Genomic DNA, 24,503 nt, shown 5'->3' on the forward strand with positions numbered 1-24,503 from the left:
TTTTTTGCGAGACGAGCTGTAGTTTTTATTGGTACCATTTTGGGGTACATACGTTTTTTTAAAATCACTTTTATTGCGTTTTATGGGAGGCAAAATGCTAAAGATTAGTATTTTGCCTCAGTTTTTTAGCATTTTTTGAACGCTTTTTGCCATGCAGGGTAAAAAGCATGTTCAATGTATTGTATGTGTCTTTCCGGAAGCAACAATACCAAATATGTGGGGGTTTTAATTTTTTTAATGCTGATATGAGAAAAAGCATAAAAAAAAGGGGTTTTCATCATTTTTTTTGTTACATTTTTATCTACTTAGATAGCGGCAGGGAAGGGGTTAACAGGGGGGGGGGGGGGGGGGGGGAGATCTGCTATGATCTCGCGCTATCCCCATGACGTAAGGGTACGTCATTTTGCGGGGAGTACCCGCCTCCCATGACATACCCTTACGTCATGGGGCAGGAAGGAGTTAAGTGAATTGGTGCCGTTGCTTCAGGCGCTAGGGAGAGTGAAGTGTTGCTAACCCTCACTGTCCCTAGCAGCTGAAGTGCAACAGCCGATCCCATCAAAACCCCTGGATGGAAGGTGTTTTCACATGGAAAGAGCCTCACATCTCTGTGGGGCTACAGGAATCCCCTGCTGCATATGTCATAGCCGCAGCAGCGGATCGGAATGAGAAGACAGAGAGGCACAAGTATATAGTGGTCTCTAGTAGATCTGCTGTAGAGTATTACAAGATATTACCGCAGATACACCAAATATACCAGGGGCTCCACAGTAACATATACTATACTAAGTGGTGTAATATACAGACATGTAATATGCACTATTAGAAGAGCCTTGAGTAGCACAGAGTGTTAGGGTAGTAGAAATAAAGTCTTAGGCCCCCTGTCCACAACCGTGAATTCGCCAGCAAATCACGCAGGCTGAAGCGTTGCTATGGAAAGCGCCGACCCCTGTCCATGAGCGGAGAATCATTGCGATTCTCCGCGATCAGCCTGTCAGATAGGCTGACCTGCGGAGAACCGTGTGCCGGCTCCTGCTCACGGGCGGCGGCAATCCGCCGCGAGATACGGCAATGCCCGTGGACAGGGGGCCTTAAGATCTTTAATTCCAGCATGGTTCAGGTAGCCAACTCAGGCCTCCTGCACACGGGCGTATTTACATTGCGGAGTCCGTGGCAAATACAGCCCATAGTATTCAATGGCAAACTGCCATTTCATCTCCACGAGCAGAAGTAGATTGTGATTTTTCCGCTAGCGGAGAATAAAGCATGGTCTGCTGCGATTTTGTGCAGGTTATGCACGGCTGGCTTTCATTGACTTCAATGGAAGCCGTCCGTCTTGCAGCACTTCTGCAGTGAGCACTGTGGAAGGCCACGGCAGCTACTACGCATGCGTGAGGGAGTGCCAGACGCATCCACAGTGTGTGCAGAAGCCGCCAGTCATTTAAGCTGGGGTCACCGGGTCGAACTCCGCTCCGGGAGGCCTCAAGGTTGACTCAGCCTTTCATCCTGCCGAAGTTTGTTTTACCAACGGCTGTGATTGGTTCTTGAGCGCCACAGCTCAGCCAAGCAGAGCCAGCACTTCCTGGAGGCACGGTTTTTGAACCCCTCACCAGCACTGACTGAAAAATACAAGCAAGTGCGCCGGGGCATACAGCGCCTGATAAGTAATAATTACAATTTTTTTTTTTTTTTTTAGGGCTCAAACATGAGGACTTCCTACTGTAGAAGTTGCATCGCACCACACCGCAACGCACAAATAAACACATTTTTGTGCAATGCAACACCATCGCTCAACCATTTTATCCAGAAATAAAAATGAATTGTTCAGTTGTTACAGGGCAAAGGCAATCGTTCTGTTGTCTCCATGCCCTGGCACAGTACCCAGCAAGATCAAAGATCCAGTGAATGCCAATATGATCTCTATCCATGTAAGGCCTCTCACAGTGCATACTGCAGGTTTTTTTGGAGCTGGTTTGAGGAGTTCCGTTAGTCTTTGGGAGCGTGGTACTGTGTATTACATGCGCAAAAACCATAGTAACATGCTGTGACCATATGCTCGCGTGAGAGACGCATGAAAGCAGCTCAATGGTGCGGTCACACTGCAATTAGGGCTGTCAGTTAGAATGCCATTTCTCGGATCAGTTTTAATTCGGTTGCTCTGCTTTAAAAAATAAACAATTTCTTATTTTTTAAATGGCAGGCAAAGCAGGTTTTCAGTTTCCATTCAAGTCAACAAAAATACAGTATATCCAGATGCGTTGGAGCTAAAGCAGAGCCCATTGAAGGAGCCTGTAGCTGAAAATAAAAATAGTCTCCAACCCTAAAATACACTTTGTAAAAGCAAAAATCAAGCATGTAGTTGTCCTTTTGGTGCAAACCATAGTTATAGCTCAGACAGATATGCAAATTATTCGAGTTGTGGCTGTGATGAATGGTCTTGCCACCGTTAGCCTATAAAAAGGATCTTAGAGGCTCCTTATGTGCTGTGACCTCTTTCTCAGCTTGTGTAGAGCTTGTTGACCACTAGACTCCTCTATGACACAAACAAAAAAGATTTCACCCCATTACCAAAGTTCGAGAGGTAGGTGGGTGGGTGTGTGGCTTAATTGTAATGTGAGTACCTGGACGGTCATATCAATGAATTGCCACCACCTGGGCCGTTCTGACCTGACTATTAGGACCAGTGGATGCATGAGGGCACGCACGAGGACAATGCTTAAGACGCCCTCAACAGAATACCTGTAGAGACGATCATCCGACAGGCAGCTCCAACTGTTGTTATCCACCAGCCACAGACAGGTGGTAGTATTGATACAGGCGCAGGGCTTGGGGGGGGAGGGGGGGGCATCACTGAAGATCAGTTTAAAGGTGGTGTACCTTTAGTTATGAAGTTATTCCCTATCCTGTGAAGAGGGGTTTAACTTCATGATTGGTGGAGGCTCTGACTGCTGGGACCCCCACCAATACCAAGAACTGGGATCCAGTAGAGGTTGTGCAGGTGTGTCAGTGCTCTATTCACTTTAGTGACAGCGCTGGAGGTGACCAAAGCACTTGCACTAAATCTTCGGGAGTTTTAATAAAATGAATGGAGAAGGTTTGTGCCTGCACAAACTCTACGCTCCCCACTCGGGAACTGATCAGGCACAACCCCTGTAAAACAGCACTTCCACTCAAATTTTATACAGTCAAGTTAGTAAATCAGAACTTAAAGTAGATTTGCCAAATGGCTAATTTTGCGTAGACACTAGCATTTATGCATTCGGTTTTGTCCTTGGTGGCTATTTTGCCCAACGACAGGAAATGCAGCCATATTGGAAGGCACTTTTTAAAGTTTGTATCCGAGAAGCCATCAACTTTAGGTTTGGCATCAGTTTAGAATCTAATATACAAGGACTTATGATTTGCATCCAACTATTACTCTATTACATTTTTAGGTTGCCTTCACACACTTGAGTTTCACCTTGTTGGGGGACCATGCAGAGACTCACTCACCTTAAGTTCACAAATCAGTTTTAAGCTGTCCCAGTATTCTAGTATTATCTTAGTCAATCATGCTTAGTGGTGGTCTTATGTTCAGTCACTTATGACCTGTTCTACACTTTTGTATCATGTGATTTAAGAAACATTTTAGTAATAAAGTTTGCAGTTCTTGTAGACAACTACTTTTTCTGTCTATATATAGCAAAAAAGGAAATGGTTTTCTATATACTATACATGAATATGCATTTTGCTGTAACTTTGTGGCCCTCTTCATCTACTATATAGTGTGTAATCACTTGTGTACCTCTCGATCTTATGATGTCCCCAAATTGTTCACAAACTATCCAGGAATAGACGATAAAAGCAGAATGCATGACACGCAAAGGCTTTGCGCGCGTGCGTGCTTGCCAAAACCAAAGACTGGATCTTCACACGCATTAGAACACACCAGACAGAAACAAGAGGCGGGAGAGTTATTGCTTTTTCTCTTTTTTTATTTGTGTTTGAAAAGGTGATGCAGTTTTACATATAAAAAAGTCTGTATACAATAGTTTATATTACAAAACAGTGCAAGAAATAGTACAACAGCGGAGTTGATAAGCCAGTAAGTATGCCTGCTCTGTAAGACATGGAAGTTAAATGGTGATTGGAGGGAAGAAAAAAAAAAACATTAAAAAAAAAAACTTTGATGATACATAGAGTTCCTGAGCGAAGTTGTGTAGATCTATGTGAAGTTTCTATTGCTGGCAGATGGACTTTAGTCGTACAACCAAGCACCGTGTTTCAATATCTGCTATGTTGCAAGTCTATTGGTCAGTTTCACTGCTGCTGTAGGGGTTTCTGCCAGCAGGGCATTAGACATTTCTTAATCATGCGGTTTTTCTATAACAATCACCATATAATAAATGTTTGATCACTTGGAGCCTCGTTGACAACTAGTACGGATGTCCCTAGTCCCACATCCATCCCACTACCAGAGCGGAGTAGTTCATATAGAGACAGTCAGGTGTCCATACAAAGTCTATAAGAGCTACAGAGACAACCGGGTGCTCAATTCCTGTAAATGATTGTAGTACATGAAACTACCCCAATTTGAAGACTGCTGTCTGCAATTCCACTATGCACTTCTGTATTAGTTATCATGGGGATCCCAGTGACTCCAAATCTTATCACCTATTTTATGGTGAAGCAATAAATCCTTATTTGGTGGTTTTGACCCTTCAGGGCCATCTTTCCCATTAGAAAGGCAATGTGGAGCCAGATGCCAGAATAAGAATGTTTAGAATATAAAATAGAGGGAAAACCAAGGCTTTAAAAAACGTAATTTAGAGGGGTTGTCCAGACAATTTTTTTTTTTTGCAACAAACAGCTTAGAATACCATAAAATAAGATTAGTAATACTCACCATATGAATCCTTTCGGTCAAGTGCCCCCGCCATCTGTTTACTTGGCATGTGACTGCTGCAGCCAACATGGACCACAGAGATGACCTTACAGGCGTTAACACATCATCGCTACAACTAGCCATTTTATAACAACCAATACCATTTTCAACCATTAAAAAAAAATGGTGACACTAGACAACCCCTTTAAACATAAAATGCCAGCACAGCATACAAACAAGAAGTTATAGCAGCCAAAGTTCAGCAATTGTAGAGATTTTGCCTTTTCCCTATCCAGCTGCAGTAAGCCATTTTTTATGAATGCGACAGCAGAAGTGCTGCCATATTGGCTGTTTTTTGGTTGTTTTCTTTAAAGCGACCCTCTGGTCCAGGACAAAAGATGGCTGCACAGCTTCTCTGAGTACCTAATGCATGCTGGGTATTAGTATAAATCATTAGTCTAAGACACTGCAAAGCAGCATGTTGTGCCTTTACACTTAGTATGAACCATCAGGTAGTCACAAGCGGTGCAGCCATCTTTGTTTGTCCAAGATCATAAGGTCGCCTTAATTGTAAGACGGCTGCTTACTGGTCATTTTGCAAAAAATCCCCACTGCCAAGTTTCTTTTTGAAGAAGTTCTTAAAACTTTAGCTACTGCTTTAATTTGCTGGTGGAAATCCCCCTTAAAAAGCAATCATCAGTACACACAGTCCATTATGAGAACTGCAACACAGCATTTCAGAATTTGGAGGCAGCGACAACAACTGTACAATAAAAAGGGAAATCAAATTAAATGGATCAATTCGGGACATTTGTACATATAAACATGAAAAGTGTTCATAGAAGTTTCCAGTCTCCATAGGAGACATTTCACTTGGTTTTCCAGATACTGCACAAAAACTGTAAATCTGCATTGATAGCAAAGCCTTAAGTTTTAGAGAACCTGACAAAAAAAGTGAGGCTTTAAATTGTATGTTGTCAAGTCCAGGAAAACAAAAAAAATCAGCTTCCCAAGACCATACATGAGGTAATGTAAAGCAATACTGGCTTTTATTTTCATGTTTACACATACAAACGTGGAGACGAAAATGTGATACAAAAAACAAGAAGTCTCATTACAATGAGTTTTTTTTTTCTTTTTTTTACATTTTTAAATATTTTTAAAGTTTTCAAAAAAATTGCAAAAAACAAACAAATTTACAGGGCCTTGCGGGTGCAAAGCTCAGCATTTTTATATATAGATTTTTTTTATAAATTTTATACAAAAAAAGAGCAAAAAGAAAAGCAAACTCGCTAAAAAGGAATATAAAATTGTATGTAGGATATCCTGGCAGTAGGTGGCATAGGGGAGAGACCCGTATTATTCCACACACTTGGAGAAGTGCCTGTTCTTTAAAGATGTCCTCAGTAGAGTGCATTTTGTTGCCAGTGGGGCCAAAGCCATCAATTGAAATTCTTGATCTTGATGGTAGCATAGTTACTGCCAAGGATGGAATTAATAAAAAAGGACAGAGAAACAAGGTCGTCTTGTCCAGCAAGTCTTTGGCACTACCCATGAGCCTGCTCAAAGTCATCAATTCCCCTCCAAAAAAAAACCTCCTGGTCACGAAGTGTTTAAAAGGACATGTTTCATTCGGTACAGCCTCCTACAAAATCACAACCATGATCAACTGACCCCAAAATACCGCTAGGTTATGTAGTGTGGTTACCGGTTAAGCGTTAGTCTGATAGAATTTTTAATGACCCGAATATTACTGGTTGGCGCAGGAGAAGATGCATCTGGTAGTTCTTTACTGGGTAGCCTCTATAAACAGATTAAAACATCAGGTTGATATTAAAACTCTTAAAAAACGGATCTTTAACACATTAAACACAATGGTACAACTTTATATGCTGCCCAATAAAACATGCATAGAGAAAATAAAAAGTCTACATATAAAAAGGAGTGTCTCTCCGACACATAGTACTGTACAAAGCAGTCGGGTACAGAAAAGCATCTTAAAAGTTACCCTTTGTGAAGACACAGGAACGGTCACCAATGTGAATATATAGATTTCATGGATAGTACCTGTGATCTGGTGCGCTGAATAGTCGGAATGGGCATAGCTTCTCCAGCAATTATCCTTTCCTGTAAAACAAGAGGTTGAAGGGAGAGGGAAGAGGGGCAACAAGAGACCCAGTCATTCTTAGATTAACCCATTATCTCGTGCACTCCTGGCAATATAATACAACCCCTTAATATAATCTTTCTAGAAGCTAGGAAACCTGTAACCCACTTTCACATGATGGTATTTGTAAACCAAAGCCAGAAGAAACCCAACACAAGCTTCAAGTCTATGCCCAGGTAGGCTGCGGATCCGCAGTGTAGATTTGGTGTATTCTTAACGCCCTCATTTGAAGAGGTGGAATCCGCATTGCAAACCCATTGCAGCCAATTCACGTGTTGCTGATTTGTAATCTGCACCACACGACAGTTTCCGCATGGATTTTGGGTGGATTTTTACTTCGGTATGCGAATGAAATTCTTAATGCGAATGAAATTCTTAAAAAGCTCATTCACACTGCATATGCTATGGGCTTTCAGTGCAGGCAGTCTGCATGGAAAACATGTGGCAAATTGGTAGTGTGAACATTGTCTAATGGAAAGATTTGCACATCTGTTTTGGAGCCAGTTCTGCTTTTGGCTAACACATAGTGAGGCAAAATACTGATCAAATGCCGATGTGTGAAAGTGGCTTTAGGAATGTTCACACGTACCGCAATTTATGTGGTTCGTCTGCAGCAGGAAATCTGCATCCGTTTGTGTCAAAAAACCTGTCAATCTGTATTGGTGCGGATCTGCAGTAGAATTCACCCAATTGAAAACGATGAACTCTGATGTGGATCTGCATCAAAAACCCAAGAGAAAATGTGCACTACATGGTGTGAATGTTGACATATTTTGGAGTAGATATGAATCCAAATCCGCTACGTGTGAACATTCTTTGAGTGTTTAAGTCACTGATTTGCTGTGGATTTTGGCAAGTGGGCCACATTTGGCTGTAATACAGAAACATTTGGCTGTAATACAGAAACATGTCCCAAACAAAAATAAAAAAATACAAAAAAAATACAAAAAAAACCAAACATTTTTGAGGCAGTTTCAGACAAAATTAGAAGTGGATCTAGCAGAAAGGAGAATTCCTTTCATACATTTCCTAGGAAACCACTTTTGGCACATGTCTCAAAAAGCTGAATCAAACTACCAGAAAACTGAAAACATGCTTTTAACAATTATTTTATAGCATTTCCCGCACCGAGTTTTTTTTTTTTACCCCTTAATGACCTCCAATGCACCTTTTTATAGCTATCATTAATTGGTTTTAAACCTGCACACTTTATTTTTTACAGCACTGCAGGTTTAACCCCTTGAGTGGCACGTCCGGAAATTTTCCTGGACGAGCTCCACTGCCCATAGCAATATAGCCCGGAAGATTTCCGGGCTATGTATCACTATGGGAGCTGCAGAGCACAATGCCACAAGCTGTGGCATTGTGCTCTGCCTACACAGTCCCACAGAGAACCAGTGCAGGACTTCAAAAAAACAGAAGCAGTAAGATATTGTCAATCTGCCGGCAATGTCCCGCTTCTGAATTCAAACTCCTGCACTGGTTTACAGGTTGCCATAGAGACCATGGACTTGTCAGAAGCAAGCGGATGGTCTCTGTGGCAGGGAGAGCTGGTGCTTGGCTGTCAGAGGACAGCCAGGCACCAGCTTTTACAACAGAGATCAGCGAAAACCCCCGATCTCCGCTGTGTTAAGCCTTTAAATGCTGCAGTCTATGTGACTGCAGCATGTAAAGGGCTGTCACCATGGGACCCCGTGGAAGTCCCCTAAAAGGGACAAAAAAACCCCAAAAAAAAACGTCTTCCTTTACTTGTGTAATTTTAGGTTTATTTTTTTTACAATGTGGTATCCCTGCATCATAATGACCCAGAGGAGGAAGTTAGTACATTATTTAACTCCTTAATAACAGCACCTGCCCCCCCTTAAAAAATCATAACTCCTTTATTTATGCATAGACGTCGCTGTATGAGGTTTGTTTTTTGCGGAATGAGTTGTGTCTTTCAATGGTGCTATTTAAAGTACCGTATAATGTACTGAAAAACTTACACAACATTCTAAGTGGAGTAAAATGAAAAAAACCCAAACATTCCGCCATCTTTCAGTGCGTTTTGTTTCTACAGCGCACAAACTGTAACAAAATGACCTGATAACTTTATTCTATAGGTCAGTACGATTACAATACCACCAAAATTATTCTATAGGTCAGTACGATTACAATACCACCAAAATTAGTTTTTTGGCTGTAGTACTTGTATTTTTTTCCAAGACATTTAATTTAAAAAAATTATTTTCTGCTGCGCACAATAACTTATTTTTCTGTCAATTTACTTGAGCAAGGGCTCATTTTTTGAGAGATGTCCTGTAGTTTACGTTTGTACTAATTCGGAATACATACAACTTTTTGATCGCTTTTTATTGAATTTTTTCTGGGAGACAGGGTGACTGAAAGTGCATTTGTGGTGTTCATATTTTATTTTTTCTTCTTCGGACTACGTTCACCGTGCGGGGTAAGTAATGCACCACTTAGATAGATCAGACATTTGCGGATGCAGCGATACCAAATATGTATTTTTCTTTTAGGATTTAATTTTTTTTATTATAGATATGGCAAAAGGAGGGTGATTTAAACGTTTCTTACTTTTTTTTTTTTTTAAGTGAAAAAGTCGTGAAAAAGAAAAGAAAAAAAACTATTACAATTTGGTATTGGCATAATCATACTGGTCTGTAGAATTACTTTAATACATTTATACTGCTCAGAGAATGCAGTGAAAAATAAAAAAAAAAAAAAGCCAGAATTACAGATTTTGTTAATCTTGGCACAAAAAAAAAAAAAGGAATAAAAAGCAAACAAAATTTTACATGTTCCAAAAAAATTAGATAAATGAAGACTAGAGTTTATCCCGCAAAAACAAGGCCTTCTAGGGCTCTGGCAATGGAAAAATAAAATGAATACGGCTCTTGGAATGTGGCGACACAAAAGCAAACCTTTAAGAAAAAAGTTTTAAAGTGTACAAAAATAGCAAAAAAACTGTATAAACTTGGTATCACCGGAATCGTGCTGACTCAGAATAATGTTATCACACTATCTATTCTGCACGCCACAAAAATGAAATCGAACGGCAAACTTTTTCCCCCAATCTCCCTACAAAATGTTTTACAAAAGTTATGCAATACATTATATATATCCAAAAATGATGCCATCAAAAAGTACAACTTGTCCCGCAAAAAACAAGCCCTCATATGGCTGTCACTGGAAAAATGAAAGTTATGGCTGTTGGAACGCGACTGCAAAATTAGTTGAAATTAAATGATTAGACCACTTAAAAAAACCTGCCCTGGTGGGTACGACAGAGTGACAAGAAACCCGCCACTCAACGGGTTGAAAGGACCCCACTGTGTAAAAACAAACAGAAGTAAACTCACCCCTCTGCAAACCAGCGATTGCTGTGACACAACACATGCCATATTCTCCTGGCATCTGCTCTTACATCCTTAGCATTATGATGCTAGGAGTTCAATAATGTGACGCTGCAGCCACTCATTGGCTTCAACAGTCATGCGAATTCCTGTAACATTTGTCACAATCATCCCCGGGACCACAGGGGGCTGCAGCGCTGGATCCCAGCAGCCACAGAAAGGCAATTATACCGGTTTTTACACATAGTGTAGGTGTAGAAGAAAAAAAGGAAGAAGTGGAGCTACTGCGATGAAGATCCAGTGAGGAAATGGTGGAATAATAGTTTCAATATATAGTTTCTTATTTCCGTATGTGGTGAAAAGGAATCTGTGCAACAAGTTCCATGTGCTGCCAAATCAGCAACTGTGCAACCTAGGTAGGTTGGCCAGTGAGATAACGGGTAAAGAAAGACGCTGATCGAGGGGCACGACCTCTTTCAGAAAATTGTGCACATGCTGGTATTTTCAAAATAAAGCCACGCTTTCTTCTAAATATCCAAGCATGTGCACAATTTTCTAAAAAGGGGGTCGCGTCACTCGATCAGTCTTTCTTCTCTAACCAGTTTTTACACACAGGACCCTATTGAAAATGGGTTGTCCATTAACAAATGTCTCATGACCGGAACAGCCTGGCCTCAGCTGTCTGGCAGCCAGGCTACTACTCTAAAAGCCAGGACTGAAGAAACCTCTGGTCCCACCCATTTACCCCCTTACATGGAGTAACCAAGGGGTTAAACTGCCAGACAACCCCTTTAACTGCTTATAATGCCCAGCTTACCACAGGTTTTTCTCTTTCCTCCTTTTCAGGAACAGAAGGCAGTGCAAATGCAGAGTCAGGCACTCCTAGGAGCTAAAAGGACAACTTTATTAATAAAGTTTCCCATAAGTAAATATCATTGTTAAAAAGAATAAACTTTCATTGAATAATGTCATAAATTCTCTTTAAAAGGGCCGTATATCCATTTTAACTGAACAAGTGGCGGCAAAACCATATGTATGACATGGCTAAAAGCAGAAGTATTGTGACTGAGAGCTACACAACTATTAAGTGTGCACATGGCTCGAAACAATAAGTTGGTCATTCACATTTTCTGCTGTCTTGGGATAAAATGTAGCATTCAAACCGCAGGCTCGCCTGTTTTTGTTTTTTTTAGATTGAATTAGGACCGATAAGGACTAGTTTGGGAGACCCTGCACTAAGGGGTTAGGATGTACAGTAATCAGAAGTGAACAAATTACTTTTAATGATTCAGTTCAAAGTCTTCTTGTTCTACATAAAAATCCAATGCTTAACAAATGAATGGAGAATTAGGCCGCAGTGATCCTAGATGAGGCTTTGTCAACGTAAGGCCCAGTCATCATTTATGCTGGTTGAGAAAGGAGTAGCTGAAAAGCAATGCTCAAACAAAACCCACAAGAAGCTATGAAATACTAAAATATAAGTCTAAACCGCCATAAAATCTTTGTTGGCTCTTTTCATTCATTCATTCATTCAATCTCCTATAGCAAAAAAAAGGGGGAAAAAAAGTGTATTTAAACCTTTTCTGTATCTTTCAATCGCTTTGGAGAGGTTTCTATGCTTGGAGGTTGAGTCCTCTTAGCTGCAGCACTTTTAGGGCTTACACTTTCCAATTCATTGGGAGGTTCCTGGGGAGGGCTAGGCGGAGACGTAAGGGGCGAAACATTAAGTCCTACTACAGTTGAGATTGTGAAGCCAGTGTGACTGAGGGTTTTCAATGCTATGGCACGATCAGAGTCTGTAAATCAAGAACATAAAGAGCGTGTTACTAAAACATGCGCCAATAAAACATGGCTACTACTGAAGAAAAAGCTAGAGAAGCGAATGAAAACCAAAACGACAAACTTAGTTTAAACACATTCTACTGAAGGACTTCTAGTCTGGTCAAAAAGGCTGCCATATTTTCAGACCCCATATCCCTCATGTGAAAGCTTAAGCGCCATACAGCCATCCCATGTAAAAGTACCCTTACAATGAAAGGTAATACCTAAACAGGCTGAGACTTTGTTTTTTCCTCCCCTTTTAAAAAATTGTAACTCCTTCATTTATCCAGCGACGCTGCTGTATGAAGGCGGGGCGAGTTGTACTTTTCAAATGGTGCCATTTAATGTACCATATAATGTACTGAATCAACTTTCAGTGCGTCTGGTTTCTACGGCGCACAAACTGCAACAAAAATGGTCTAACTTTATTCTATGGGTCAGTACGATTACTGCGATACCAAACTTTTTTTGCTGTACTAGTTGTATTTTTTCCTCAAAGATATTTTTTTCAGAAGGCCCCCAGCTGCCATGACAGCAGCACAGTTCCCTGCGATCTCATCGTGGGGGGCCATACAGGACTCCCAATAATGGTTGGGGGATTTAAAGGGTTAACAGGTCCAATGATCTGCGCGACTTATCAGAGCTATTGTCATTGGGTATCGGCTGTAAGAAACAGCTGCCACCCGCATTGTATGGAGGGAGATCATCCTGCAATCTCCCTACATACATGTCCTACAGCTGTAGGACGTAAAATCACTATAGTCCGGTCACTAAGGGGTTATTGAGTAAGTTTACTTCCAACGTTTCAAAGTTTTCATTGGGAGGGAGGCGACATTTTTTCGTGGTGACCAGACTTTTGTCTTACAAAGGACCCGTATTCACAAATGCAACAAAAGTATAAAAACAGATACAGATGCAATACAGGAAAAATGTATGAAGAAAAAAAAAAAAAAGCAAATAAATGAAACTTACTTGAGCCAACAACAGGAATAACCTGCCCCCAAGCAGCGTTTGAAGGCACAACGGTAGTCACTTGTTTCTGGGTAGAGGGGAACAGATTTGCTGGAGTGATCTCGGATACAAGCTTCCTAAATGACAGGTTTCATGTTAATAAGACAAAGTTATTATGCAGAGGAAGAAAAAAAAACAAAAACAAAACAGGCAACAATTTTGCTTTTAATGACGACTTGATTGCAACAATGCATTTTAACCCAATAAAGAATAGAATGCTTCAGTCCTAAAATGCACCACTTTTTAGAAACTTTAGCCTTGTGGTTTTATGACCTTATTTTTTTGCATATGGCTTGACAATTTCCGTTGCTTTTTTTCCATCACATAAGGCTATTTTTAAAAGACCCCCTTTCTTCTTATTAGGGGCAATGCGCGCAAAAAAGTTTTTTTTTAAATTTACATTTACGTCAAAATGAAGTATAGGAATGGGTTCGCCTTTTTGCTTTGAACTTTTTGATATGTAATTTGTATCATCTCTGATATCTGGATGGATATCATGATGGATTAGGTTGGCATCAGCGGTGGGTCATTTTTATTTTATAATTTTTTTTAATATTTATGTCCCCCCATGATGTCATAAGACCACCAGGGAACATTCACACTTTCATTTCAAACTTCCACTGTAACTGGAGCGCTGACATGCCAGGGGCAACCAGCCATCACATGATTGCCATGTTCTGTGCAGGACATGGCACTGCCGTTTGCTGCATTCACTAGATAGCGCTAGGTAGTCTGTAAAATAGAAGGCTGAAGCAGCTAAAAATAGCTTCTGTCTTCTCCTTTGGGTCCTCGGCTGTATCTGACAGCAGATAATCAGACCTGCTCCTGCTAGATTTCAAAAGAAACAGCTTTAAACCCGTGCCGTATATGAATAGCACTTCGTCCTTAATGGGTTAAGAGGTTTATGTTAAGTCCAGAACTAGGGAAAATTATCCAGCAGGGATTTTGCCCCAAGTCTGCAAAAAAATCCTCCAATTACATGCTATTTGTCATGAATTTAGATGCGCATTCCATTCTACATATTGCAAAAAAGTGAAAGCAGTGTCCTTTCTGTACTGATTTTTTCCATAACATGGGCTTTTAACCCTTTCCCATTTAATTTTGGATTCAGGGTTTCCTAAAAGGCTCTTTTTGCTGTTATACAATGGTGCCATCTGCTGGCTAAAGCCAGTGTGTGTGGGCCAGAGAGGCTCCCGACAGTGTTGCGGCTGACAATAGACGGTAAGAATACCCTGTCGGACGTCTTCTGACATTGGAGCTGTACAAGCTTCAATCAGAATGTAGAAAGAAGTCAGACAGTGGATTGGAAAGGGTTAAAGTAAATAGTCTGGGCTTTGCAACACAAAATCTACAAAACAGCCAGCAGACCTGACCCAGCCTTCGATGCCATGATATGACAGTACCGATAGAAACTGAAGTGTTCATATTCTTGTTTCATTACATGAAAGTGGGTACATAAAAGACAACTGAAAACAGTTAATTACATCTCTAATGTAAGGGATGTATTAGAGAATATTCACACATGATAGAAAATTCTGCCACTGTCACATTCACTGAGCCAAATGGAATCAGTTTTCTGCATCAAGTCTATTGCATGTGAATACACTCCAGCCAAGTTGTTAAAGTAAATTGACAAACAGGTGTTTGAAAACGCAGAAACTTAGCAATTAAAGTGTATTGTGAAGAAGCAGGATGAGGTTCGGCTCACCTGTGCACCTCTGGCAGAGTAGGACTGTTCGGTCTGGATGTTTTGTGGCAAGATGTCGGAGACTGACATGGTGTCCCTGTGTCGGTATCTCTAGAGCTGTCCAGACCATTACCATCCAAGGAGGATCGCTTGAAAAAAATACCTGAAGTTGACTTTGTGATTTCTGGAACACTTTGCTGCAAAAGGTCATGCAAAAGGATTAGCTAAAAATTCAATGAGCAGAAGTAGGTCATAGAGTAGAAATTCTTCATTACCTTCTTTCTCCTCTGTAGAGCTTCTGGCGGAAGGTACTGATTGAGCTGTTTCCTCCGCACGTGAGTAGCTTCAATCCTCATTCCCTTCTTAAGCATGTTAATATTGTTAGCTTGTCTGTAAACTAAAAAGCAAAACCAATAAAAAGTTCTACACAGTCTTCAAAACACACAATCACAAAGGAAAAAAAAAAGGCTTGTTTACTCCCGTTTTCGTTCATTCACCAAAACTACCCTGATGGGACTAATTTCATAGGAAGGGTGCAACTCAGATATTAGATGTGTATTAGAGACCAATACAGGTTACTACAGTGTCGCAAAATGTCACCGTAGCACTAGGTCTAGGAAAGAGCCAAACACTTAAATGCAAACCTATATGCAAACAACTAGCAAATGTCTGTAAAGTGTCAAATTCTGTATCCCCTTACCCACTCTTTGCAAAGAGTTGAAAATGAAGAACTCACCAGTATCTGTGAAGGACTGTATATCATGCGTTAAGTCAATGTTGACACTTTCAGCATTCTCCACTTTCTTAAAAATGATCCCAAGAAACCACATTGACATATACTCATTACTGGAAGAGAAAAAACAAACTTACTAGTGACCTATGCAAAATTCGACTTTACCTTCTAGCGGCCTTGAAAGACCCACTATACACTTGTCATTTAGAGAACATATGGTTGCATATGTATCAATACAATTGAAATGTCCCAGAAATCAAGTCTAGAACATGGTAGCACTTACTCTTTACAGTGATCTCGGCCTCCAGGAAAAGACTGAGGATTTACATGTGCAAGTGTAATGAACTCATTCCTCTCCAAGTTCCCAACAAGTACACGGATTTTTGATTCAACTAACCCAATCCTATAGAAAGAAAAGATTCCTCATGGTTCATATTCTGCCACATGCTTCAGCCTGCATGTTCTTTTTACAAAGGCCAAACAAAGCAAAATTAATTTTCTCTCTTAAGGACATTTTACAGATCCTTTAAACTTTCAATGACGAGATTAAATATTATGCATCTTAAAGCAGTTTAATAGCAAATATAACATTTGGAGTATACTTCAAAGTAAAACAATTATCCCCGTATGTAGCAGTTTTGTAAAACTATAAGAGGAGACCTTTGAGGATTTTGAGATTGTACAGCTCAATACATTTGTTAATACAATAATTGTAAGTCATTGGGAAGCCTTTGCATCCAAGTAAATGACAAGTGCTGTATACATATTTACCATTCCAGATGATGTTCTTCTGTGAATGCACTGGCAGTCAACACAATATAATGCCTAAAATTAAGACGGTGGGGAGAAAAAGAAAAATAAGTCGGTCTTTTGTTAGGAGATCAAGCAGTTTCCCCGAGTAACTATTACATTGGTGGCAATGGGGTATGCATTTTATATTAAAAATATATAAACCCAGTGCTACTTTCCTGCTGCCAAGATGCCCACCCGCCGCATGCTCAGGTCCTCTATTTACTTTGGCTGCAGTGGTCACATGAGTCGTTTACCTACGGACCACTGCTGCCAACAGAAGCCCCAACAGGAATGTAATCCTACATCAAAACCCAAAGTGACAGATTCACCGGACATTACCATGCCAAAAGCCCTGGTAACGTTAGAGGTTTGTGCTGCTGCAGTGGCGGTCTGACACCACAGCGAGTATTACTTTAGTTACGGGGTATCCACAACTTTTCAAAAAGAAAAAAAAAAAAAAACTCTTAAAAATTGTCAGTCAACCCCTTTAAAGGTCTGTGGTCATTTTATGTTACTTTCCAACTAAGTAGAAAATAAACCTGTGGACCTTAAGAGGGTGCAGTCATTACAAAAAAAAAAAAAATAGGGCTGGGCATGATGAAAAAAATAAAAAGCATACTTACCCGTCTTCAGCCCTCCAGGAACCAGTTGAGCAGCTCCCAGGTGACTGCAATCAGAGGCTGCATGGTCATCGCCTGAACTCATTGCATAAGCACTCACATCCCCGATGCCATGATGAGTCAACTGACTTCTAGCAAGTATCTGCAGGGATTAGGGTAACAGGAGCTGCTCAGCTGGGTCCTGGGGGGAGGGAAGTGGGGTGGGCTGAAGACAGGTGAGCATGCTGTTTTAAATTATATTTAATGCCCAGCCTCTACAATTTTTTTTTTGTACACTGCACAACCCCTTTGTCCATTTCTGATATGTTATCAATCAAGTCGTTTAAAAAAGACATAAGTACTGCTATGGCTTTTTTTTTTTTTTCTTCAAACTTGGAACATAGTTCTATTGAAGCTGGACTCAGACATCTCAAGCAGTCCAAAATAAAAGAAAACAAACTGTGCTGCCCATAATCACTGTATAGATTTCATTTTTCCTTGTAGAAGATTTGCTGAGAATTTCCAGGAGTGGAAAGTCTGCACTAGTATCTGCCATACTGGAGGGATCCTTTCCTGCAGCAGATCTGCTATGAGGAAACTCACCCCAAGATGTGAAAACTGTTGTGATTGGTTGCTTTGGGCAGAGTTCTTTTAAAGCAATTTTCATATATTTCCTCTACGATGTATTGACATGTTTCGCTCAAACCACAGTGACCAGATGCTACTATAATGTCTGCAGCATTTCAAAAACATGTACATAGTACACAGAGATCGTCATATTGTTCAAAATGCAGCATGACAGAAAAAGGGGGTATATTTTTAGTTACAATTTTTTTCCTCTCGAAAAGAAAAAAAGTAGAACAAAAAAAAAACAAACCCTTACTTGTACTTCTGAAAAAAGTTGGGTGGTTCAAACAATTTAGACCAGTCCACTTTGCCTAGAAGGATTTCATCTGTGATCGCAAGACCTTGGAGGGAAACAAGCCATGTTTAGAAACAAAATTCAAGCTCTCTGATATATGTAAACACTGCTGTCCTCTACTTCCAAATGGCAATATATTACAAAGACCTAAATTTCATCAGCTACAAATCCTCTGACTAATGGCTGACAGTGCAGTGGAACGACCGTACCTTGTCTGAATTCTTCTACCATGATTGTGCGAGTTGAGGTTGAAGCATTGTATGTAGAGTTCTGCTGAGGATACGCTGGAGTAATTATAGGCATGAGGTGATATCTGTCCGCTGGATTTACCTGAATAGGAGTGCAGGGAGGAATGAAATGTAGAACGGACCACTTATACATGCAAAGAAAAAAGTAGTTCTACCTAAACACTACCTTGGGTCTACACAAAACTATACAGTGTCAGATATGGGGCTCGTTCACACGGCCGTATGAGTACAACACAGAGTCTCGCAGCGTTGTACTCATTGCAGCCCTTACACTGTGCTGGCAGAGATCGCATACGGGCTGCGATGGGCCGGGACTATGATGTTACGGACATGCGCAGTGTGACTTTTTCAAATTCCCCGCTCTGTACTAAATGCTGCCCTCTAGCAGGCATTGCAAGGGGCAAGTGTTTCAATACGGAGCCCTTCAAGGACTGCGTATGAAACACAGGGAAGAAGCATGCTGCAGTTCATTTCTCCTGTGTTTTATACACGTCCACTCGCGGTTCAAATGCAGCTGTTAAGGTACAATGAAAGGCCATAGACTTTCATTCACCACGTCACGCACAGGAAAAAAAAGCGAGCGTAATACGCCAGTGTGAATGAGCCCATACAGTTACATTCTGATAAATCATGTAAATATAAAGATATCCAACCCTACAGTCAGTAATGAACATTAATTCACTTACCCTAGGGTCCCAAATTGGCAGATTTAGGTTACTCTCTTCTGGCTGTTTTAGTAATACTGGGTTAGGCCATTCCCTGTAGGGAGAGAGGGAAGCGGACCATTAGGTATAGTGAAACATGTTTTCTGTACTTACAGCATGCCCATTTTACTAGATAATTTAACACAATCACTCACCACTTAGAAAAGACGAGGAAAAACTTATGTACAAGCGTAGCTGCAACTGCATTTGGGTACAGCTGGCAAGTCCTTGCTACCAACATGGCCCACGAAACACCACCGAGAAAACCCAACATGTTTGAATAAATACCACGCCCTTAGAGGAAAAAAAAAAACAAAACAAACATGATTTTGTATGGTGTTTAAAAAAAAAAAAAAAAAAAAGGCAAAAGATAGCTAGGTTTCCCTATCCTACAGAAGTTCTTACAGGCTGCACAAAACAAACCTTCAGTTACAATAAGTATAATACCACTGAGTGGTTTGAGTTACGCAAATTCATCTAGAAGGGCTCCCCCCCACACTTGCGTTTGTGTTTTTAACATTAGAAAGTCCCATTGACAATCGCGTTACCAAAAAACGCAAGTGTGTGGGAGCCCTAAGACAGCTAAATAGGCCACCTCCTAAAAATATAATTGTGTTCTCTGGGGAAATTACAGGATAAGGGGATAACGTGCTGATCATTAGGAATCATGGAACAAGAGCTTTAAAAAAAACTTGACTAAGGCCACTCTCACATAGACGATCGTAAAAACACAGCGTTTGTAGATGCAGCGTTTTTACTAGAGCAGACCTGCTTTGTACAGAGTTCAGGGTGAGCGCTAGCCTGCGTTGTAACTGCTTTTAGTGCTGTAACAATGCAGGTAAAGCAAGCCAATGACATCACCACTTTCAGTGGCATAGAATGCTGCGCACAGCGTCCTACTGCCTTGAAAATATTCCCATTGATGTCAATGGACAAAGCATAATGCTTAAAAACGTTTAAACGCCCAGAAACCGAACAGACAGCACTCGGAAATCGAAAGAGAAGCCCCATTGAAAATCGGGAGGAGTCCTACAGCGTTTAGCTCTGCGTTTGAAATGCCACACTAAACGCTGTACGAAGCAGGCTGTGTGAAAGCAGCCTAAGATTAGGGCAAAAAAGTCAAGAAAAAGCAGTTTTTCAAGGGTCATTGCATAAAAATCAACGTGGCCAAGATGCAAAATATTTTCATGACTAAAGTTATATATTGAAGTTCCATAACCGTAGGAAAAACTAAAAAAAGCTTTAGATTTAAATCCTTATCAACATTACAAAAGACAGAAGAGACCGCCATATTTCTCAACACTTCTGGACCATAACAAGCGGTTCAGTCTAGTGGTTTCTCTGTAAGAAATACCTTCCTCCATGACCTCTATGGCTCACTAAGAGAAGCATTGATACTTACTTTTTGCCCACAGCTTTACGGCTCTCAAAGTTAACCTGAAATTTTCTTTATTTGGTACCAAATACAAAATTTCATCTGTAACTCTGCAACCTGCAATGAGATCAAGAGAATCTTCATAGCATCCCACCAGTGGGTAATCCCCTCCAGGCAGTCAGGTATACCAAGCTTGTTATGACATACTATATATTGGTTAGTAATTGGTAGTACTTTCGGGATATCCATAATCTCATTAGTACTTCCCAACAGCTTTGTGTAGGAAAAAGGCAAAGTATTTTATACTTTTAGATTTTGGCCAAAACTTGTAAACTGTTTTGCCATTGCCCATGCTGAAGTAAGCAGGTAAAATATTGCCATGCTGCTATTCCTGCTCTAAAACGGACAGCTCTTGCTGCTGCTGGCCTCTCGAAAACTCTGGATTCAGAGTAGTCATTGCTACAATCGTTTCACTGGGCCAGTAATCAATACAGCTGTAAAAGCTTAGCAGATCATTTTATCCTCCTGCAAGAAATTAAGACTGGAGTAAAGGCCCATTTAGACAACGATTATCGCTCAAAAGATGTCTTTTGAGCGATAATTGTTGTGTCATTTACAGTGCAAGATGATCGTTTCAACGTTGATCACCTTGCGCTCCGAGCGGAGGATGCAGAAGACAAGCAGGGTGTCCCCGCTTGTCTTCTGCATCCAGCTGTTCTCCACTCCGAGCACCCAGCTATCATACAACCGAGCGCTCCGAGTGGAGGATGCAGAAGACAAGTGGGGTGTCCTCGCTTGTCTTCTGTATGCAGCTGTTCTCTGCTCTGAGCGCCCGGCTGTTACACAGCCGAGCGGGGTATGTAGAACAGAGCTGGACCGCTCTGTTCTTCATACTCCGCCTGTGTTCAGGGAGCAGGAAACAGCTAAAACAATAGCATCAGCTGTATCCCTGATAAGTCTCACCGTTGTCTTTCACTCAGCGATGGCATAACGAAAACCGCACGATGTCAGTGCAGTTACACACAATGATTATCGCTCAAAAGACGGCTTTTGAGCGATCGTCTCTGAATGGGCCTTAAGACCGCTCTTACCATTCAAGCTCCTTATGCACCTTATGTCCAAGCTTCTCAGCCACGAATCATCACGCAAGTCCAGATTATCAGGAATACATTGTAACGGCAGCCTCGCAAAAACCAAATCAATCTATTGGAGGAGATAAACAAAAACAAACATAGCCTTAACTGGCTACATTTTTTATTTTCGAGACATTTACTGCGTGAAGTCAGTGGCCGATGTTCTTAGGCTAAATTTATACGGGCAATTTTCATGTGCAATTTCTTTGCGTTGTGAGATGCACAGAAGTCATATGTGAAAAGAATCCATTGTTTCCAGAGTTCATTTACATGAGCAATTCTTCACTCATAGCAATAGTGCAAGACGGAAAAACGGCAGCAAGTCCTATTTTGGGACAATCCTGTTAAACAATCACCAAATATTGTGCTACGGGTAAATTAAAAAAAAAATTGCATCAACCCCGCATGCAACAGCCATTCGTTTTTTCCCCATTTTAACTATTGTAACACCCCATGTAACCCCCCCCCCCCCACCCATGCACAATTAGTGCTATATAGGTCCAATTTTCTCAGTCTTCCCTGTGTAAATACGGCCTTGAAAAGGGAACCTGTCACCACTTTTTACCATTCTAAACCAAGCCCAGTACTAAAATCAACAGCTGTTTAGAAAACGTATTTTCCCATTGCTCTTTATAAATCCATACATGAAGAATCCCTGTTTAAAGAGTTCCGGTGCAGAATGTAAGTTATGCAGACCAGTCTGGTGGCTGGGCAGTATCTAGTCTGTAGGCTTTCTCCGTATGTCCAGCCCTTCGTTCTTCTACAATAGCACGTCACACAGCTCTGCAAGACCTTGCACTGCTACTGACAGGCACATGCACAGAATCACCATATAATACATGTGGATAAGTTAATATACGGCGGTGTAAGATTTTGCAGCGCTGTTTGGATGGCATTTAGTACGTCACAGGAGAAGAGTGGGGCGAAGTTGTGGGAAAAACCCAGACGAGAGAGACATGGTTACAGTCAAACAGTGTGATGAAAAAAATCAACAGTCCAGAGAGCTGGCCCCAAATAAACATATGTGAAAACAGTTACAGCTGCCAAGTAATAGCATCTATGTCTAGTTAAAGGGGTTTTCTGGGCAAAAACCTATTCCTCGTGATAGGTAATGATAGTCAGAGACTGTCCCTTACTTTTAGCACCATAATCCAAACTTAATCAGCAGAAAGAAGGTGGTGATCTGCCACATTTAGGAATGCAAGTGTTCTACTTGCTTCCCCAGTGAGCGCTGGAAGCCTCCGCTGCAATGCACTGAGCGTTGCTGCCAAGTAGTCCACCAGTTTCAATCTTCTAATGGGCAGACTACTTCACAGCTCAGCTCAATGCACTGCAGTAGCGGCTTCCAGCACTCACATAAGGGGAGGCACCTACATCCACGGACTCAGCAGGTCACCTACTTTTAGCCCATAAGCTTAGATTATTGTGCCAGAAGTAGATGAATGTCTCTTCAAATCGCCGGGAAACCAGTGATGAACCGACTGCCTGGAGTGCTGTCAGTGCCCCGAGACAACGTGTGTCATAAGGTGCAGGAGCAGAAATACCCAGCTGGCTTCACTCCTACTGAAATCAATGGGAGCTGAAGCGGACGTTACACTTCGGAATTCATCCCCAATGTCAATGGCTGAAGTGCAGGAAGTGTAATAACTGGCTTCAGTTCCAATTGATATCAATGAGAGTTAAGCCAGCTAGAGCACTTCCACTCATCTCCTATGACACATGTCCAGCCTGCAGCATACACAGCGGGGTGGGCGATCAGCTCATCGCTGGGTCCCCGGTGATTAAGCTGTTAATGCCCCAAGGATAGTTTTTGCCCACAAAAGTCCTTTAAGCATTTAATATTAGTACAATGGCAAATGCAAGCCTGTGTGAACATTCTCACGCTTACCTCAATATTATGGAATTCAAACTTTATTACAGGAACAAAGGCGTCCTCGACAGCCTGACCACACAAAGAAAAGTCAAATAGGCATATGTATATTAATAAGAACACATCGTAACATAGTAGGTTAGTCAGGAAAAAAAAAAAAAAAAAAAAAAGAAACTTACCCGAACGTTTCTTATTCCATCCTGAATTTTCAGCTTTTCAACAAATGACTGAAAAAAATCTGAGCGCTCAACATGTCTGGGAGCAACGCAGAGGGCATCAATATCGGCACCTGGCACAGAAGGAAGTAACAAAGTTTTCTAGGAGAGCACCAATCCCAGAATTAAGCAATAGGCAAGGAGACATGCCGACAAACCTTTAGTGTGAACACCAAGTCGATAGGAGCCAAAAGTGAAGATTTTCCCCCCAGCTGCTGCTATTACAGTCGGTGGAAGACTCTGTAAGAATAAGCATCATCATTAACATTGCAGTGCTGCCATCTATTATACCGTGCAACCTGAAATCAAATGGATTTACTCATCATGGCAACTAATTATCTAACTGCAGACCCGGCGGCGATCAATTGATCACCACAGGCTTGAAGCCAAACACGTGGGCGACCATACACTGCCCTTATTCCCTTGGTATGTAAACCAAGTATTACACGGTACCCATCAAGTTTAATATTAAAAGGGTTGTCTCAAAGGTTGGTGGTCTTTCATCAGTGGCTCGAGATATGATATGCCACAAGTGTCTTTGTTGAGGCAATCCCTTTAAACATCACATTTTTTCGAGTAAGAACCAGTCTGAGATCTGTCAACAATTAAAGGGGTTGTCTCGCGGCAGCAAGTGGGGTTAAGCACTTCTGTATGGCCATATTAATGCACTTTGTAATATACATCGTGCATTAAATATGAGCCATACAGAAGTTATTCACTTACCTGCTCCATTGCTAGCGTCCCCGTCGCCATGGATCCGTCTAAATTCGCTGTCTTCTGGCGTTTTTAGACGCGCTTGCGCAGTCCGGTCTTCTGCCTTGTGAATGGGGCCGCTCGTGCCGGAGAGCTGGTCCCGCGTCGTCATCGTAGCTCCGCCCCATCACGTGTGCCGATTCCAGCCAATCAGGAGGCTGGAATCGGCAATGGACCGCACAGAGCCCACGGTGCACCATGGGAGAAGACCCGTGGTGCATCGTGGGTGACGATCCCGGCGGCCATCTTGGAGAAG

General features: G+C 41.4%; 1 protein-coding gene across 1 annotated transcript in view; it reads right to left on the minus strand.

Moving 5' to 3' along the window:
• Positions 1 to 3,959: 3,959 nt before the first annotated feature.
• The window catches only part of PAPOLG (poly(A) polymerase gamma), a 37,668-nt gene continuing 17,124 nt past the window's right edge, over positions 3,960 to 24,503 (minus strand). Inside the window, exons 4-22 of the mRNA XM_066595736.1 lie at positions 23,653 to 23,734; positions 23,459 to 23,568; positions 23,298 to 23,351; positions 21,368 to 21,479; positions 20,304 to 20,393; positions 19,057 to 19,195; positions 18,884 to 18,956; positions 18,159 to 18,279; positions 17,911 to 17,995; positions 16,408 to 16,461; positions 15,920 to 16,039; positions 15,640 to 15,749; positions 15,179 to 15,300; positions 14,925 to 15,100; positions 13,178 to 13,293; positions 11,963 to 12,180; positions 11,202 to 11,273; positions 6,929 to 6,988; positions 3,960 to 6,664 (exon numbers count right to left, since the gene is read on the minus strand). Of these exons, the coding sequence (XP_066451833.1) occupies positions 6,566 to 6,664; positions 6,929 to 6,988; positions 11,202 to 11,273; positions 11,963 to 12,180; positions 13,178 to 13,293; positions 14,925 to 15,100; positions 15,179 to 15,300; positions 15,640 to 15,749; positions 15,920 to 16,039; positions 16,408 to 16,461; positions 17,911 to 17,995; positions 18,159 to 18,279; positions 18,884 to 18,956; positions 19,057 to 19,195; positions 20,304 to 20,393; positions 21,368 to 21,479; positions 23,298 to 23,351; positions 23,459 to 23,568; positions 23,653 to 23,734 (2,013 nt within the window). The 3' untranslated portion in view covers positions 3,960 to 6,565. The remainder of the gene's footprint in view (positions 6,665 to 6,928; positions 6,989 to 11,201; positions 11,274 to 11,962; positions 12,181 to 13,177; positions 13,294 to 14,924; positions 15,101 to 15,178; positions 15,301 to 15,639; positions 15,750 to 15,919; positions 16,040 to 16,407; positions 16,462 to 17,910; positions 17,996 to 18,158; positions 18,280 to 18,883; positions 18,957 to 19,056; positions 19,196 to 20,303; positions 20,394 to 21,367; positions 21,480 to 23,297; positions 23,352 to 23,458; positions 23,569 to 23,652; positions 23,735 to 24,503) is intronic.

This window comes from Eleutherodactylus coqui, chromosome 3, assembly GCF_035609145.1.
Source record: "Eleutherodactylus coqui strain aEleCoq1 chromosome 3, aEleCoq1.hap1, whole genome shotgun sequence".
NCBI lineage: Eukaryota > Metazoa > Chordata > Amphibia > Anura > Eleutherodactylidae > Eleutherodactylus > Eleutherodactylus coqui.